Source organism: Phyllostomus discolor, chromosome 10 (genome assembly GCF_004126475.2).
Source record: "Phyllostomus discolor isolate MPI-MPIP mPhyDis1 chromosome 10, mPhyDis1.pri.v3, whole genome shotgun sequence".
Lineage (NCBI taxonomy): Eukaryota > Metazoa > Chordata > Mammalia > Chiroptera > Phyllostomidae > Phyllostomus > Phyllostomus discolor.
In genome coordinates, this window is record NC_040912.2 from 38,108,977 (window position 1) to 38,125,820 (window position 16,844).

The 16,844-nt window shown below is 34.4% G+C and overlaps 1 protein-coding gene across 2 annotated transcripts in view; it reads left to right on the forward strand.

The window, feature by feature from the left end:
• SEMA3A (semaphorin 3A) overlaps positions 1 to 16,844 on the forward strand; it is a 313,391-nt gene that overhangs the window by 255,782 nt on the left and 40,765 nt on the right. For both annotated transcript variants that reach the window (XM_028525425.2, XM_036010674.1), the window contains exons 8-10: positions 12,974 to 13,116; positions 14,914 to 15,028; positions 15,125 to 15,194. In XM_028525425.2, the coding sequence (XP_028381226.1) occupies positions 12,974 to 13,116; positions 14,914 to 15,028; positions 15,125 to 15,194 (328 nt within the window). The remainder of the gene's footprint in view (positions 1 to 12,973; positions 13,117 to 14,913; positions 15,029 to 15,124; positions 15,195 to 16,844) is intronic.

The window sequence follows — 16,844 nt, forward strand, 5'->3', positions numbered from 1 at the left end:
ATGTGGAAAGAATGGAAATAAGATAGTTATTCTGAAGAGTTAAATATGCAATACTTTGTGAACATGGTCAAAATTCAGCCAAAAATTCTCCTCAAGCATAGAAAAATAGTCTGAGAACCAGGGAATCAAACAGATTAAGATAATGAAAAAAAAAATTACAGGAAAGGGAAAGAAGCAGCATCCATGGGTGATATGTCTTCAAGTATTTACTTTCTCTACATTTTTTTATATTCTTATATGTAACAGCCAAAATAATTTTAAATTCTTCATAGTCTTTATACACCCATATAACTGTATTTATACTCCCATGTAAATGTATTTATACTGAATATAATTTAAAATAATAGTAATTTAAATATTGCAAAGGTGCTGAGTACACTTATGGTGTAAATTAATTTGCTGACAGAAATTACAAAGAAAATCTTATACACAGCAGCACACCGTTTTGTTTGACTAAGAACATAACTATTCAAGCCCCAGCACTGTGAGTAAAGCCTCTTCCTGAATATTTTAAATCCATGTATCTTTATCTGCCAGTACAGAGAACAATGTTGTTGCTGTTCTTTCTAGTTTCTGATTCATTCTGATTGTCTCTTTCATTCTAAACACCTGATTGAAAAGGAGCTCTTGATTTGCTCTTGGTTTCTGTTCCTTATCTCTGACTCCTTTTTTTTAAAGATACCTGTTTTTTTGTTGACTTTGATGATACTCTTAAACGATATCTGGTGAACAGTACAAGGCTAAATAATGAAGCAGAGATAACCAACCTTGCATTAACAATAAAGACAGTTCACACTTCATGATAGCATGTTGTTCCAAGTACACACATATTAACTCTATCATCGTTTTTTATAACATCTCCATATTCTCACCTTATGGTCACATAGATAGTAAATAATAGAGCAAAGCTGAATACTGTGGCCACCCCTTAACCACTGGGCAGTTACACCATTATTGTCTATGTGAAGTCAGTTTACAAACCATAAAATGATTGTATAAATAGAATACCGTTCACTTGAATTCAAGTTAGCAGTATCTTAAATTATAATATGCTATCCTGAGAAGTAGAAGGGATTCTAAAGTGAATGACAAAATCAGGCATCCAAAGAAGTTAGTGAGTAAACACAGTATATCACTATAAATGATAATCTAGGGCAGATGGGAACATATAAATAGTTTCATTGAAATATAAACAAAACATTATGGAATCTTAGAAGACAAGTTTCTACCTCAAGAATTGAAATAATGCACTTTTGGGGAAAAAATGGAAAGGGATCTTGAAAAATTGGTATTATTCTTCAGAGAGGATTTGAATTAGAAAAGTTATTTAAAAATGGAAGTTCTGGGAATCCAGAGTGATATGTTAGAAGAGTACAGAAGGAAATGCAATGGGAGGTATGTCCAAAAAAGGTCCAGCCATTGTAAATATAATGAGAATGGTTTGCATGACATCAGTGTAACCTGGCAGCCAAGGAGAGTGGACTGGAATGCACATATGTGAACAGTGACAACTTCATTGTACTAGTCAGTGGGGGCAGTAGACACTATTGAGTGAGCATGTGTACCATGTGGCCATCACATTCATAATGACTGAGCACATAGAACAACAAATCTGCACCAAATTTTGTGTGAGGCTTTCTCATTCCTCTGTGGAAACTGTCAGATGATTCAGAAGGCCACAGCTATGGGCAACTAGTGACTGGCAGCTTCCTCATGACAATGTGCCTGCTCATGCATCACATCTCGTGCAGAGTTTTTTGGTGAAAGATCAAATCCTCAGGTGACTCAGCTTCCCTATAGCCCAGATTTAGCTCTCTGTGAATTCTGTCTTTTTTCAAAACTGAAACCATCTTTGAAAGGGAAGAGATTTCAGACTGTTGATGAGATTCAGGAAAATATGACAGGACAGCTGATAGAGATTGGGAAAACTGTGAGAGGTCTCAAGGTCCCTACTTTGAAGGGTGCTGAGGCATCATTGCCCTATGTACAATGTTTCTGGTATCTTGTATTTTCTTCAATAAATGTCTCTATTTTTCATATTACATGGCTGGATATCTTCTGAACAGGCTTTATATATTAGGGTTGTATGGTAAAGACCTTGAATACCTTTAAAGGAGTCTGAATTTATCAAGGTAGAGTCACTATATCGCATAACTGAAATTAATATAATATTTTATACCTATATATATATAAATTTTTAATAAATAAATTAGTAATTGAGCCTGAATTTAATCATTTAGCCATTGGAAAACCATCAATAAAACTGTGTATTTAGAAATTGACACTGGCTAAATTGTGAAGTGTTGATTGAGGAGAACGATTTGAGGTGAGTGGATCTTTAAAGAACACAAACCAGTACTTTAGGAGAGAGAAGGAAGAACTTTAATTAGGAAAAGAGAAATAAGGGGAAAAATACACTAAAAAGTGCATTAGGGGTGGAGTTAGTAAGAAATGCCAACTAAGTACATATGGGAAATGAAACTGAAAAGATAAAAATGGAAAAACATCATCTCTTTACAGGACCAAATAAGGGAAAGTGTAAGGTCATTAATTTGGTTTGACATGTACAGTTGGAGGCATCACACGCCACAGTGATGTCTGAAATTACTTCATATGTTTTTTCTTGTAAGTCCAATATCCCAAAGGCTTTTCATTTCCTCTCCAGTAATTTGCTCTCAGTTGAGAAAAGCTGTGGAAAGTTTGATTTGGTTATGACCATTTCGTTCAAATATACTTATTTTGTTGTGATAGAAAACAGCAAGCTTTTCCACTGATTTTTTATTAATATTAAAAAATAAACATTGTTTTCTTTGTTCAAATAGCAAACAAAATAACTAGTAGTGTACAGGCAAATGCAACTTGGAGACACAGTGCAAAGTACATGTGTAAATACTTGATACTGCAGAACACAATAGAAAGAGCTCAGCTCTTGCTTTTGTGCTAGTTTGCACTTTGGGGTATTTGCCGGGTCTTAATGTCAGGGTTTCTTCTGGGGTGAGTGTGGATTACAATAATGTATAAAAAGCACGAGGAAAAAACACAGTAAATAGTACCAATTACTTAACATTCATGCTCATCTTCCATCATAATCAGCCCTTTTCTCCTTCCTGACATGACTCATCTTCAACCTCTCTTCGGGTTAAACTATCCCAAGAGCTATTCATAGTTTCCCAGCCAGCTAAGCATCAAAAGTTTTTCCAGGCCTGTTCCTTGGCAGCCGAGGTTCTTCTATTCCACAGCCAAAAATGATATATCCATTTTGCGTAGGCTATTAGCTAGAATGACCTTGTGCTGCATTCTCCACATTCCCAATGTGCTGAAAGTTCCCATTCAAGGTCTTGTGATTTGAGGGACTTTTCCCTTCCTTATGTTGCTGCACAGGAAAGGAAAGAAACCAGTCGCAATGAGTGTCAGGCTGGTGTGCTGGCTGTCATCTGCTGATCACCTTTCCCCATCACTAATTTCTCTCTAGTTAGTCTGTATTTTGAAGACTGAAGCTGTGATACTGGAAATGTTTTTTTTTAATTTTTTTAAAATAGTTTTACAATTTACCTAAATTATGTTTTGTTCTTCTCAGTTGTCTTCAACAGGTTTCCTCATCAGTTTCTGATTCAATTTGTTTTCATTAGCAAAAAAAGTTTGTTACCATTAACTTTAAAACATATAATTTATATAGGGCATTTCTCAAAGTTATAAGAACAGTGTTATAATAACAGCTAGCAATTTTGAAAACCAATGATATGCTGACATATGTAAGTAGCTAGGTAGGTAGGTAGGTAGGTAGATAGAAAGTAAAACAAGACACATAGAAAGGAAGGAAGGTGGGAAGGAAGACATGTGTGTGTGTGTGTGTGTGTGTGTGTGGTGTATAATTTTTCTAATGTAATTATCCTAGCACTTCTCAGGTATATGTATTTATGCACTTCTGACAGATATGAAAACTGGGCCTAGTTGACATTAATTAATTTTTTGAAGTTACAAATCTAGTGACTGGGAGAGCTTGGTTTTTACTATTTTTTTCTCTGACTCCTATCCTGGAATATATATATATATATATATATATATATATATATATATATATATATATGGTGAAGGAAAAATGTTTTGATAATAAAAAGTAGTATTTAGTAAGGATTTTCCTTCATGGGTAGTCATAGCATCAGTAGGGTGATTATTTACTGATCCTGTACATAGTGAAGTACATGAATTTTCAAGCCTTCCTTTTACTCTCATAAATGTGGTCACAGTCGAATCAGAGGTAGGTAACTTGGATTGTTTTCCCACCAGGGGTTGATGTTTATATTCCTCCTATTGTGCCCTGGAACCTCCTGCCATGCTTTACAAGGGGATTGACTACTTCATGGTGTGAAACTGGTGCTTGTAGCAGTTACATGAGATAGCATATAATCATTCATTCCAGCCTCTATTCTAATGAACTATGTATAATTTATATCCTAGAAACCCAATATATGTCCTAACTTTTAAATTTATAGATACTCTAAAAGCCTTAATTAATTATCCTTTAATTCATTTTCCATAAAAAAGTATTTCTACAATTTCAGTTGTATGTTCCTGTACTTTGTAGGCTTGTTCATGGAAGGGATAGGTCCATCCAAATGCTGGTGAAAATATTGCTGTACTAGAAATTCAGATTGACTCTAATGCTGAGAGCAGCAAAATGTGTTCATTATTTAAATAAGCTCAAGCTGCCAAATGAATCATAAAGGCAGCTGCATGTCCTTTGCCAAGGTGTCATTTTCATTAAGTGTGAGATTGCACCTGAAGGACAGTTTAATTTGCAGCTGCTAAAAATATTTCAACAGAGTGGTACTGTTACAAGTGGGTGGCAGGTGGTGCCCAAACGTGAATTTTGCAAGAAATACCATCTGTGGGATAAGGTGTAGAAGAATGTCAAGGGGTGGTGAAGGAGATAAAGGGGGAAAGAAAATAGAAGTGTATTTACCCAGTGTTTCTTGCTATTATCATGACTATAGATTCCATGCTTCACATAATAGCATTGGCTCAACATTATTAAATATTATTTGTTCAGCTTCTGCCATGTGCTCAGGCATTGCAAAAGTACCACCGTACCTGTAAAGACAAAGTTTCTTCCCCAGAGGCATACTATTTAAGCTTTCCAGATGAGAGACTCCTTTCCAACTCTATTTACCTCTCATAGTATTTGCGTTGTAGTTTCGTGCTGATGAGATTAATGGACTTTGATCTTGCTTAAATGGATTTGCCACTTTCTTTTGATGTCAACTTTAATATACATCTCCATTGACTTTCTACTTCACACGGAAAGAAGTATTTTCAAATTGTACAAGCTCAAATATTTTGTTACATTTTTGTCAATTGAGATTCTGTGAACTGAATAGAGAACACTGCAGTGTGGCTAGGTATCTAGGGGCATTTTAACTGTTTACATTATGAAAAGATCTCTATGTGTGTATCTGTTAGTTTCAATAGACTTGGTCACATGAAAATCAGGAATTTGTACCTGTGGACTGGAAATAGGCATTACCTGCTTTAATAGGCTACAGACATTGGGAAAAAAAGGAACTAGTAAACTTGGATTTTCCATGTCTGTGTGCCATTGATGGTAGCAACTGGAAGTAGAATAGCTTCTTTTTGAATACCACAAACTTTCGTAGGTTCCTAAGAAGAACTAATAAAGTAGATCAGTCCAAGTGGGTTTTGGTAAAACATTCCCATGGGGAGTATTTGATGACAGGGCAAGTTACTGAACTGCTTGTAGTTTTCCAGGATATTGGTAATCTCTGACCTTCAACATATGCACTGTTTTTAGCTTCATAAAATGGAGAAATATGCTTTCTGTTACTTTAATCCTATTGATGCAATCTAATTTTCAAAAACAGCAAACAGATGATTAATTTTACTTCATTAATTGTCTAACTCAAAAGGATGCAATCAAAAAAGAGAAAAGCTTCTTCCAGTTTGAAAGAACATTCATAACATTTCAGAAGACTTATTTGAAAACCTGCTGTTTTGTCATAAACCCTTAAAAATGGTTGCTATTTAAAGGGGAATGTCTAAGAGTTTCTTTAACCAGAAACCTAAACATCGTTGAGCCCGTGGTGATTGCTGCTCACCCCAAAAGCTTTAATAAGCTATATCAGGAAGGCAAGAAACTGTGATTCATTCTTTAAAAAAAACTACACAAATTGCCAAATAGTCATGGGAATGCCGAGTACAGCATAAAGAACATAGTCAATAATACTGTAATAGCTATGTATGGTGTCAGTCAGGCACTAGATTTATCAGAGTGATCACTTTGTAAGTCATACAAATATCTAATCATTATGTTGTATACCTGAAACTAATGTAATATTGTATCTTAATTTTAATTGAAAAGTAAATTTTGGAAAAGAAAGCTACAGAACAAAAGTTTTTTAAAAAAATTACAGGTTTTAGTTCAGGAGATTTGAATTTATTCACTTCTTAAGGACAATGCTCTGTTTCAGAAGTTATGGTTAGCCTGAAAGTGATAGTCAGTGTTAATAAAAAGATAAGCATACAAGAAGAAAGGGGGAGGAAAACAAGTGAGTGATATAGAGTTTTATAGATTCTAATTGGGGAATATATGTGCACCAGGTGCCAGGGAATGGTTTTGTGTGTTAAAAGGCAATAATCAGTACAGGATGGTTAGGAGAAGGTGAGGCCAGAGGCAGGGAAAACAGATTGCATGGGACTGCCAGGTGGGAAGAGATAAGGACCTACATCTGAGTAGTTGCAGTGGGACAGAATCAAAATATCTTTAGGGAAATAATTTGTTCTATATAGAAGCTGAAGGCAAGAGAGGGAGGTATGTAGGACAAATGCCTGTCATAACAAATACAAAAATTAGGATAACAGAGAAAGAAATGTTGTAAGACAGGTAGAAGCAAACTTTCTTTCATATTATGTGAACCACATGCTTATAAAGATAGTAGCCACAGTGCTTTCTAGAGTGATAAACAGGTTCACTAAGGGATTAAAGAATGAATGTTTTTCAGCTCTGTTGAACATATAGGTAACAGTTAGTTTATGGATGACACTGATTGTCCTCAGTTTATTTTCTATATTAGAGGCCCTGTGAATAATGTAACTGACAAGGTTTTCTATTTTCCTCTTGTGCTAGAGTGCTTGAAGCTGAAATTGTGGCTCATTATATATCAGTGAGCTCATATATAATGTGGCTCATTATATAAATGCATAAATGAATATATATTTAGATATATATAAATATAGCAACTGGTCTTTTTTCTGGATCAGAGTAACATAGGCCTTATTATCCTTTATACTAATGTGTGTTTAATTTATGCTATTTTGTCATATTCTCTGACACCTGAAATCTGTTCTGGAAAATGTTTGATACAAATGTATTCATATTTGTTTCTAAAGCACTGTATGGATAGCTTTGAAGAAATGGATAATACAAGTAGAAGAACAGTTAGATGATTCCAAAAATACAGCTATAAGTTAAAAAGGACATGAATTGTGAGAGTAGCATTAAGACTATAAAACAGGAAAAGGTAATGAAAATGATAGCTGGGATACGTTTGATCATAAACTTAGAGTGCAAAGGAAAAGTCCTGCAGGATATGGAGACAATTTAAGGTAAAATAATATTTAATGTCTAGATGTTGATGTTGACATTAACCAAAATGGAAAGGTAGGGAGGAGTAGAAGCACTTTTAAAAGATATGTTTTTATGTTTCTTGCTTGGTAGGATGAATCAAAGTTGCAGTGAAATATCTAGGTAAAAATTTTTAGTCATAATTTTGAATTTCGAGCTGTATCTATCCTTCCTAAAGTGTTCCTTCTCTTAGTAATGAATTCTATCCAACCAGTTACTTACATCAAATGTCTCTTTAATATCTCTATTTTTTCACTACTCCTTCTATCAACATCAATTAATGTAATCCATCAATTCTACTTTCATATAGTCCTTACATATATCTCCTTCTTTATATAGCTCAAGATCACCATCATTTCTCACCTATATCCAGACTGATCTATCTGTCTTCTTTCTTGCCTCACAATAAGTTTTACTCTGTAGCAATCGGAATGATCTTCTTAAAATAGAAATCTGATAATGGCATTACTAGCTTTAAAATGCTCAAGGGTTTCCCTCCTAGCCATTAGGACAATACACTACTGAACAACACTTTCTCTTTATCCTGGCCTCTGTTTAACGTCCTCATCATCTCTGACCACCTGTCGTCATTGACCACTCTCTGTGTGCACAGCATTGTCTGTTGTGTCTGTGACCTTGTGCATCTGTTCTTTCTACCTGGGACATTCCTGGTTATTCTCCAGTTCTTACATTATATGTCATATCTTCTAAGAAAAACTTTCCCTAATTCTGTCAAGGCAAGATTGTCTCTTTGATTTTCTACTGTGTTCTTCGCAAACTCTTAGTTTTGTTCTTTTAGTGCAGTTTCATAATTTCTCTATTTAATTGTTGGTGTTCTCTGACAGACAGTAAGCAAAAGGACATAACACTTTTCATCATAATATCCCCAATTATTCTGCAACACATAGCACAGAGCTTCAAAATATTTGAGCAGTGAAAATAAAAATGGTGAGCGATTACATGGAGAATTGGGATTGTTATTGGAGTATTATTCTGTAGATTATTGGATTGAGAGCAAATATAGAGAGTCCTTAGACTTAGAATGAGGATAGATCATTCCCCCACAAAAAGGAAATACACACACATACACACACACACACACACACACACACACAGGCAGGGGGAATGGAAATGAAGAAAGAAAAGGGGGGGAGATTTTACTTAATGGCTTTGATCTTATCCATATAGCAAATAACAAGTCCATCCTTAGAAAGCAAAGTGAAAGATGGTAGTACCTTGAGATAATCAGAATGATTTTGAAACGTCATTGTTAGTGCATCTATAATAAGTAAAATAATTCCTTAGCAACACCAAGATTCTTATTTAAGATAGAGTGAATTTATGGCACATCCATTTGCTATCATTATAGAATTTGGTTCATCCTTGCTTAGATATAGGACCAAATGGAAGAAAGTTTTTGGGTTTTGCACAGAAGGTACAGCAAATGTTTGTAAGGCTAAGAGGCCCTAAGGTAATAAGAAAGACAATTAGAATGACTGATTAAAACATCCAAAATGGATAAAATAGGGAATTCATGAGTAAGGAGAGGAATAAACTGATAGAATAAGTGAGAGGGTAAAAGAACAAAATAGCACAAGAAAGAGAAGGCAAAATTGGTGGACTAAAGAAGCAGAAAATGCATAATGAGCAAATGTTTTGACCAAAAAGAAGAATTTCCAAGTTTGCAGTATTAGAAGAATATTACTGTTAATTTTTTGAAAGAGAGCAACAAGACACCTATTTTATGATTACTTTTTAATTGATTTTTTAAATTTTAATTGTTCAAGTACAGTTTTCTGCCCTTTACTCCCATCCCAGCCCACCCACCCACCCATCTCCACCTCCCTCCCATTTCTAACCCCCCTAGTTTTTGTTCACGTGTCCTTTATACTTGTTCCTGTATACCTATTTTATTTTGAAATAAGAATAAATGTTTTTCCAGTATAAGATATAACCTAAATTTCTTGAATACAAGTTATATTAAATTGACATAATTTTCTTTGATATTCTCCTTTCCTATTTTAATAAATTTGGCTGTCATTTTACATGTATAATTTTATTTTTTGACTGTGTCTGAAGTTATGTCAAACTGTTAATTCACCTGCAATATCCTTTATTTCTGGAGTTTCAGATATTGAAGAAGAAATTAGGATTGAAGTCCCTTTCACCAATTGGTATACTTGATAACTTGCTTGAATCATGTTTTACTAAAGTCCACATTTGTAAGGTGATAATTATCCTGATATGTTTTAGAGAGGGAGACATGATGCTCAACAATGCCTTCTCTCAGGCCCAACACCAAGAGACTCTTTCTACATGTAAAAAATTCTTTGCTTTGTGTTGTGTTTGTGTTTCTACCATCACTCTTGCTAGATTGTAGAGAACAAGGGATATATTTTTTCATTGTTTTCTACATAGTATTTTGCATGTATTTATGTAAAATATGTATTCAAGTGTTTACATGAACAACTACACCAATTTGGGAGGTAATATTATACCATCTTCTCCATTGGTCCAGGACTAAAGCAAAAGAATGTGTGAATTTTTATAATTAAAATAAAAAATGATGCAGCTGAATTATAATGTGACCCCTTAAACTTAGCATGCCATTGAAGCTTCCTTTCACTATCTTCTAATGATAATAATGTATTTGTTAACATTTTACAAAGTTGTTTCACATTCATTATTTCAGGTTAAATAATTGGTTTTCTATAAACTGTGACATACAAAGTAAATAGAACCCAGTTTGAAATAACTCAATTTGAGATAAATCCAATTGGAAAATTAGGCATCTGAGATCTGAGAAGCAAGAGTAACATCAAAGGTCACAAAAGTTGCAAGTGACTAAACTGAGTTATTTCAGACACACACATATTATTTCTAGGAGCCTAACTTCACCAGTGAGGTAATAATTCTTGGTCTGTACATTAAAATTCCTACCATGTCACATTAATTTTTCCTCTTATCATTCCTTATGAGACAGACACACACACACATATATATACATACACACATATTTATAACATTTATACACAAATGTATTTTTGTATATTATATATGAACAAGTACAAATTTAGGAAGACAAGGCAAGATTTGCAACAATTATTAAGGTTAAAGTAATCCATTATATTATGTATCTTTTAGAAATTCAGGTGCTAAGTGATTTCAACTTTTAAACTACTAGTTTCTTACTCTTATCCAGTGGAGCACTGAACTTTAAATGTGAATAGGTAATATTTCATATGTTTTGCATTACTTACAGAGTCTGTATAATTTGCCTAAGATGGATAGTGGGATATACTAAGTACATGGTCCCAGAGCAAATGTTAAAGAAAGGTTACAAGCATGGAAAACATGATTACGATGATTTTCCACAGGTGTAAAGATTAGGACTCAATACCATGAATAAATCTAACTACAGGATTCTGAACTCTTTCCTGGTCTCTTAAGTATGATGCTGACCTGTGTGTATATATTTCATTGTTTACACATACACCATGGGAATAAAGGTAGATTACTGTAAGAATTTAAGTACCCTCCATGTCCTAAGTGCTTTCAGTGAGACAAATGCAGGTTCTTATTATATTACATATAAAGCTATAAAGCCAGTACATATTTTTATACAGTTTGTATGAGCCACAGCCATATCAACCCAGGTATTTACAGAAGTATTTTTTTTAAAGTAGAGCTCTAAACTCTGCTGATATACCTTATACATAATCTAGGCAGTCTCATTTTTTCCTGTTTTCTTTCCTTCCCTCCTAGAACAGATATTTACTGAATGCTCACTATGTTTTAAACTCTAGGATCATAACATGAAACAATACATGCCAAGTTCTTGTTCTCATAGAACTTATATTCCATTGGGGTGGAGAGGGAGAAAGCAATGAACAAATGAAGATTAGACACAGAGGGAGACAAAAAAAGAGGTAGAGATGTATCCTAGCAGATTATTAATAATGTTAAACAATGCATAAAAATAAGTTTTTTAAAACACTGAAGTAAGGATTTCAATGCTTTAAAGGGAGTAGTCAACAAAGATCATTTTGATAATGCAATATTTGAACAACAACCTGAGTAAAAGTAGGAATCCAGACTTTAGGACACATGAAGGCAGAGAGTTACACAGGGAGGAAATGTTGAAGCAGGACTGAGAGTGCTCAACTTGTTTGAGAACCAGAACAGAAGGCATGGCTGACCAGGAGTGAGATAGGGAAGGAAGGGTAGGTAGAAGAAAAGTCATTTGAGGTAGCAGGGACTGGATCATAAATGGCTTCTGCTCACTATAAGAATTAATATTTCAGAACCAGAGGCATGGAAACAAGGAATGGACTGACAGCAGCCAGAGGGAAGGAGGGAGGGTGGTAAAGGTGGAAAGAAGGGGAAGAGACTAGGCGAGGAACATGTATGAATGACCTATGGACATGAACAGGGTGGGGATTGACTGTGGGAGTGGGGCTGGGGTAGGCAGAGGTGAGCAAAGGCAGAAAAATTGGGACAAGTGTAATAGAAAAACAATAAAATATTTAATTTTAAAAATTAATATTTCATTGTAAGTGATTTGGGAAGATATAGGAGGGTTTAGAAAGGGAATGACATATCGGATGTTCTCTCTGCCTGCTGTGTTGAGAAGTAGACCAAGGTTGGTAAAACAGGATCAAGGAGGCTATTAGGTGTCTGTCACTGGCAAAGGTTATCTGGGAGGGTCTGGTCTTCTAGGATGTGGGAGGGAATGGTGATGAACAGGGAGGTGCTGATGGAATGTGGGATGTGAGAGACAGAGGGGATTTGAGGGTGGTTCCAGGGTTTTGGGCTTGAGTGCCTAGTAAATAATGTTGCATTTACTAAGATGGGGAACAACAGGAGAGGGGCTGGGTTTTGTTTTGTTTTTTTTGGATGTTTTATGTAGATCTCATTTCTCCCCTCCCACCCAGTTTTTGCTGGAAACTGGAATAGACTATTTGGTAGTTTGATTTAAACTATTTTATGCTTGAAAGGAAGAATAACAGTGGCGATGGAAATAAGCAATATTCAATAGCACTTAAAATTTCCAAAATATTTTAATACCACTATGTGGTCACGCTGTGGATTTCTGCAGTTACTACCAACTTTCTGAGAAAAAAACGCATCAATATTTTTATGAGATACAAGGTATTCTTGTAATATAGTTAAAAATGTATAAAGAATGGTCTGCATATACTGAAAAAAATGAGCTAAGAAAAGATCAGTTCTTGAAATATGTCAAACAGGAGTTGGGGATGTGAACGTGGACTGCAGTGAATGATGTTATTTCCCATCTGTGAATTAACGTATGTCCTACAACTTGTCTCCTAGATCCGAGGTTCATTAGTGCTCACCTCATCCCAGAGAGTGACAACCCTGAAGATGACAAAGTATATTTTTTCTTCCGGGAAAATGCGATAGATGGAGAGCACACTGGAAAAGCCACTCATGCTAGAATAGGTCAGATATGCAAGGTGAGGTAAAGAAAAACAATGAGGAGGGTGCTATTCAATCACAGTTTTATTTCCTTTGTTTTTCCACCTATCTTCATACACAATGAAAAAATCTGGCTAAAATACTTGATCAATCACTATATATATTTAAATGGTAAAAAGTGATTGAAAACGTATTATCATTGTTTATAAGTAACTCTTCATAGTCGCACAAGCAGGTGGAGGTTGTGAGGCATTACTTCAAAATTACATTACCTTAAATGATTTTAGTTTGAAATTCTAGGGAAATAAATTATAGGATAAATTCTTTGCATTCTCAGACCTAGCACATTTTTCTACTAAGTTGTTAGGATAACTAAAATATTAATATAAAAGTATTAAAGCTTGTTTTTATAAATTGATTATCATAATATCCCACGTACATATACACTCACATAGTTATGAAGCCCTGAACTTTATCCGAGTGATTCATTTACTGTGCAGAACAAAATCAAATGTAGTATTGCATTATAGTGTTAGGTGCATAGAACAAATATAGAGCGGTACTGATGGATTCATACTGACACCACTGTAAGACATGATAACAGCACTAAACGTCCCTCTGCCTATGTGTGGCATGGTGTATGTGCAACGTGAACAAAGTCAGCTGTTTGTATATTTTGAAGCAACTTTCATCTCAAGAAAGTAACAGAGCCAGACCTGGTAACTGTCTTAGAACAGAATTCTTTCTTTTTGCAAAAAAGTAACGAAATTTTAATAACCTCTGTTTTAGAAGCTGGTTTAGCCTCTGCTACCCCAATCATGATTTAATTATTTATCTCTAGTATATTAAATTACTTGAAAATTAAAAGTTTTAACAATCTGGAAGTGTAAAAATAATATGTGAACTATATGAGAATCTTTTCTTTACAGAATGTGTATTTAAAAGCACTACTTACAAAAGTTAAAAAATCTTGGTAGTATATAAAATCATGTAACAAAATATAAATCAGTATTATATATTTTTTTAAAGATTTTATTTATTTATTTTTAGAGAGGGAAGGGAGGGAGATGCAGAGAGAGAGAGAGAGAAACATCAATGTGCGGTTGCTGGGGGTCATGGCCTGCAACCCAGGCATGTACCCTGGCTGGGAATCGAACCTGGGACACTTTGGTTCCCAGCCCGCGCTCAATCCACTGAGCTATGCCAGCCAGGGCTTTAAATCAGTATTATATTTTTGAAGGGACTTTTTCAAAATGTTCCACTGGAATGAGGTTCCTTTATTAAGGTTTATGCAAATCTTTTTTGCAACATGCTATTTGTAAAGTCAGCATTGCTTCAACTATTTAACCTTATAAAATATTTAGTGCTATCATGCTTTTGTTCATGATGTATTTTCAGTGTGGGTTCCAAAGCATGAGTTTATTCTTTCATTCAGTACATATTTGTTAAATGCCTACTATGTGCCATCGTGTTCAGTACTTTTATTGTGACTAAACTTAGAAAAATAAGATCTCAAGAAATGCACATGCAGGAGAGAGAGATTTAAACTAAACCAAAAACAAACACAAGAGTAATAATTGTTCACTGAAGAGTAGTAAGAGAATAGAAAAAGTGACTTTTTAATATAGTACTAAGTCACTCCTTAGTTTGAGTGAATAGATTTGATGAACAAGATGACTTAAAAACATAGGTACTTGTATCTTGTCATTTAAAATTCCTCATTCTTCATTTTGAAATACGACGGATTGCATTCATATCTACATCAAGATAAGAGAAATATTTGAGATTATCTTTTTTTATGCACAGTTCCTGAAACTGGCATTCTCTCCTTTCAGAATGACTTCGGGGGGCACAGAAGTCTGGTGAATAAATGGACGACATTCCTCAAAGCCCGTCTGATTTGCTCAGTGCCAGGTCCAAATGGCATAGACACTCATTTTGATGAATTGCGTACGTAGAACTGGTTGTGTTTCACAGAGAATACTTGTTTAGACTTTGCCATAATCATCAGAAAGTGCAACTTTTCTCAATTTTGTTTTCAAACAGAGGATATATTCCTAATGAATTCTAAAGATCCTAAAAATCCAATTGTATACGGAGTGTTTACAACTTCCAGGTAAACAATGTTTTATTATCTTATTATCACAGAAACTTCCTGTCCTTTAGGTGCTTTCCAAGCATCCATAATTTATGAAAATAGAGTTTTGAGGAAACAATGTTGGCTTAACCTCTGAGGCATTATACATTTTTTGGTGGCAGAAATAAGTTATGACCTAAATAGTTTTTTAAAATAAATTTAAGCAAAAATATTATCACTAAAAATAATGGTGAAAAATGTATGTAATACCCTATGTATAGCTTTGACTTTAAAAATTGGAGTGCAATGTAGAGCACTACAAAAATGGAAACCTGAGTTTTGATAGGTTTATAGTGATGTAAATTAAAAGTGAAAAAGGTTTTTCCCTCTCCTCTCCTATAAGCCAATTCCTCCAAGCCCCTCTTCTTCCCTCACTCTCTGGCCCTCCCTTCTTTCTCTCCTCCTTTTCCTTCCTCTCCTTTTTCCCCTCCTTGTCCTCAATTCTGCATGGCCCCCAAGGCTCTCTCTATAAATCAACAAGCAATTATCTTCCATATCATTCAGTATAAAGTTTATATTACCTGGAATTGACAAAGAAAACATATTTACATGCACATCCATAAGGTTATACATTCCTACATGGATAAAATGTTTAAAAAATAATTAAAAATTAAAAATCAGAAAAACCACTGGAAGGGATTATAAAAGCATCAACAGAAAGATTAACTGCAATGTCCAACACCGATTTATTCTGTAAATAGTAAAGCCTTACAAATTTATAGGACATTCTGAACTAATAGAAAGACATATTTCTAAAACTATGTACATATCTAAATATTGCCCCTTTGGTGTAAAATAGAGGTCCAAATTAAAATTTAATCGGTTTCTCTGCTTCCTCAATGCCTGTCACAATGATTCTCTGACTTGAACATTCATTGAATCAGCTAGAGAACATGTTAAAATACAGGTTGTTAGGCACTGCCCCACACAGTTTCTGATTCAGTAGGAATGGGGAAGACCTAAGAATTAGCCTTTCTAACAAATTCCCAGATGATGCCCATTCTGTTGGCTAAGGAACATACCTTGAAAATTACTAGGTTAATGGGTAAAATAATTTCACCTGTTTACTTCAATGAGCTGGATGTTTGTAGGTTAGTCTTAACAGCTGTAAATCATTATCAAGTCTTTCAATGATGACTGATTTCATCAATAAAGTATATAACAATGGAAAAGAGATATATAAACCTTAGAGACTATGATGTATCAAGTGTGTATTAATTTGCCATTCTGCTATGAAAATATTGTTATGAAATTCTGAAGCTATTCACTGAGAGTGACTCTGTGTCAAGTGCCATGAAATATGTACTTAAAGTTACAGGAAAGAAGCCAGGCATAGTTTCTTCCTTCATGAAGCTTGTGCTCTACTAAACATTATCTATAAGCAGTGATTGATTTCTAATGATATACTCTTATAAACTATAAACACATGTTTTTCATTTAGTCTGATTTATATGTAATTTTCTATAGATTGGTTAAGAGATAAGCATTCCATATTTTAAATGTGCACAACTGTTTCATATCATTGTATAAATATAACCATCAAGCTGTATTTACATAAGTAAAATAAAATGGAAAATTATGGCAGCTCATGGCAAACTTCTGGTTTGCTTCAATTACCTGATTTTTGTC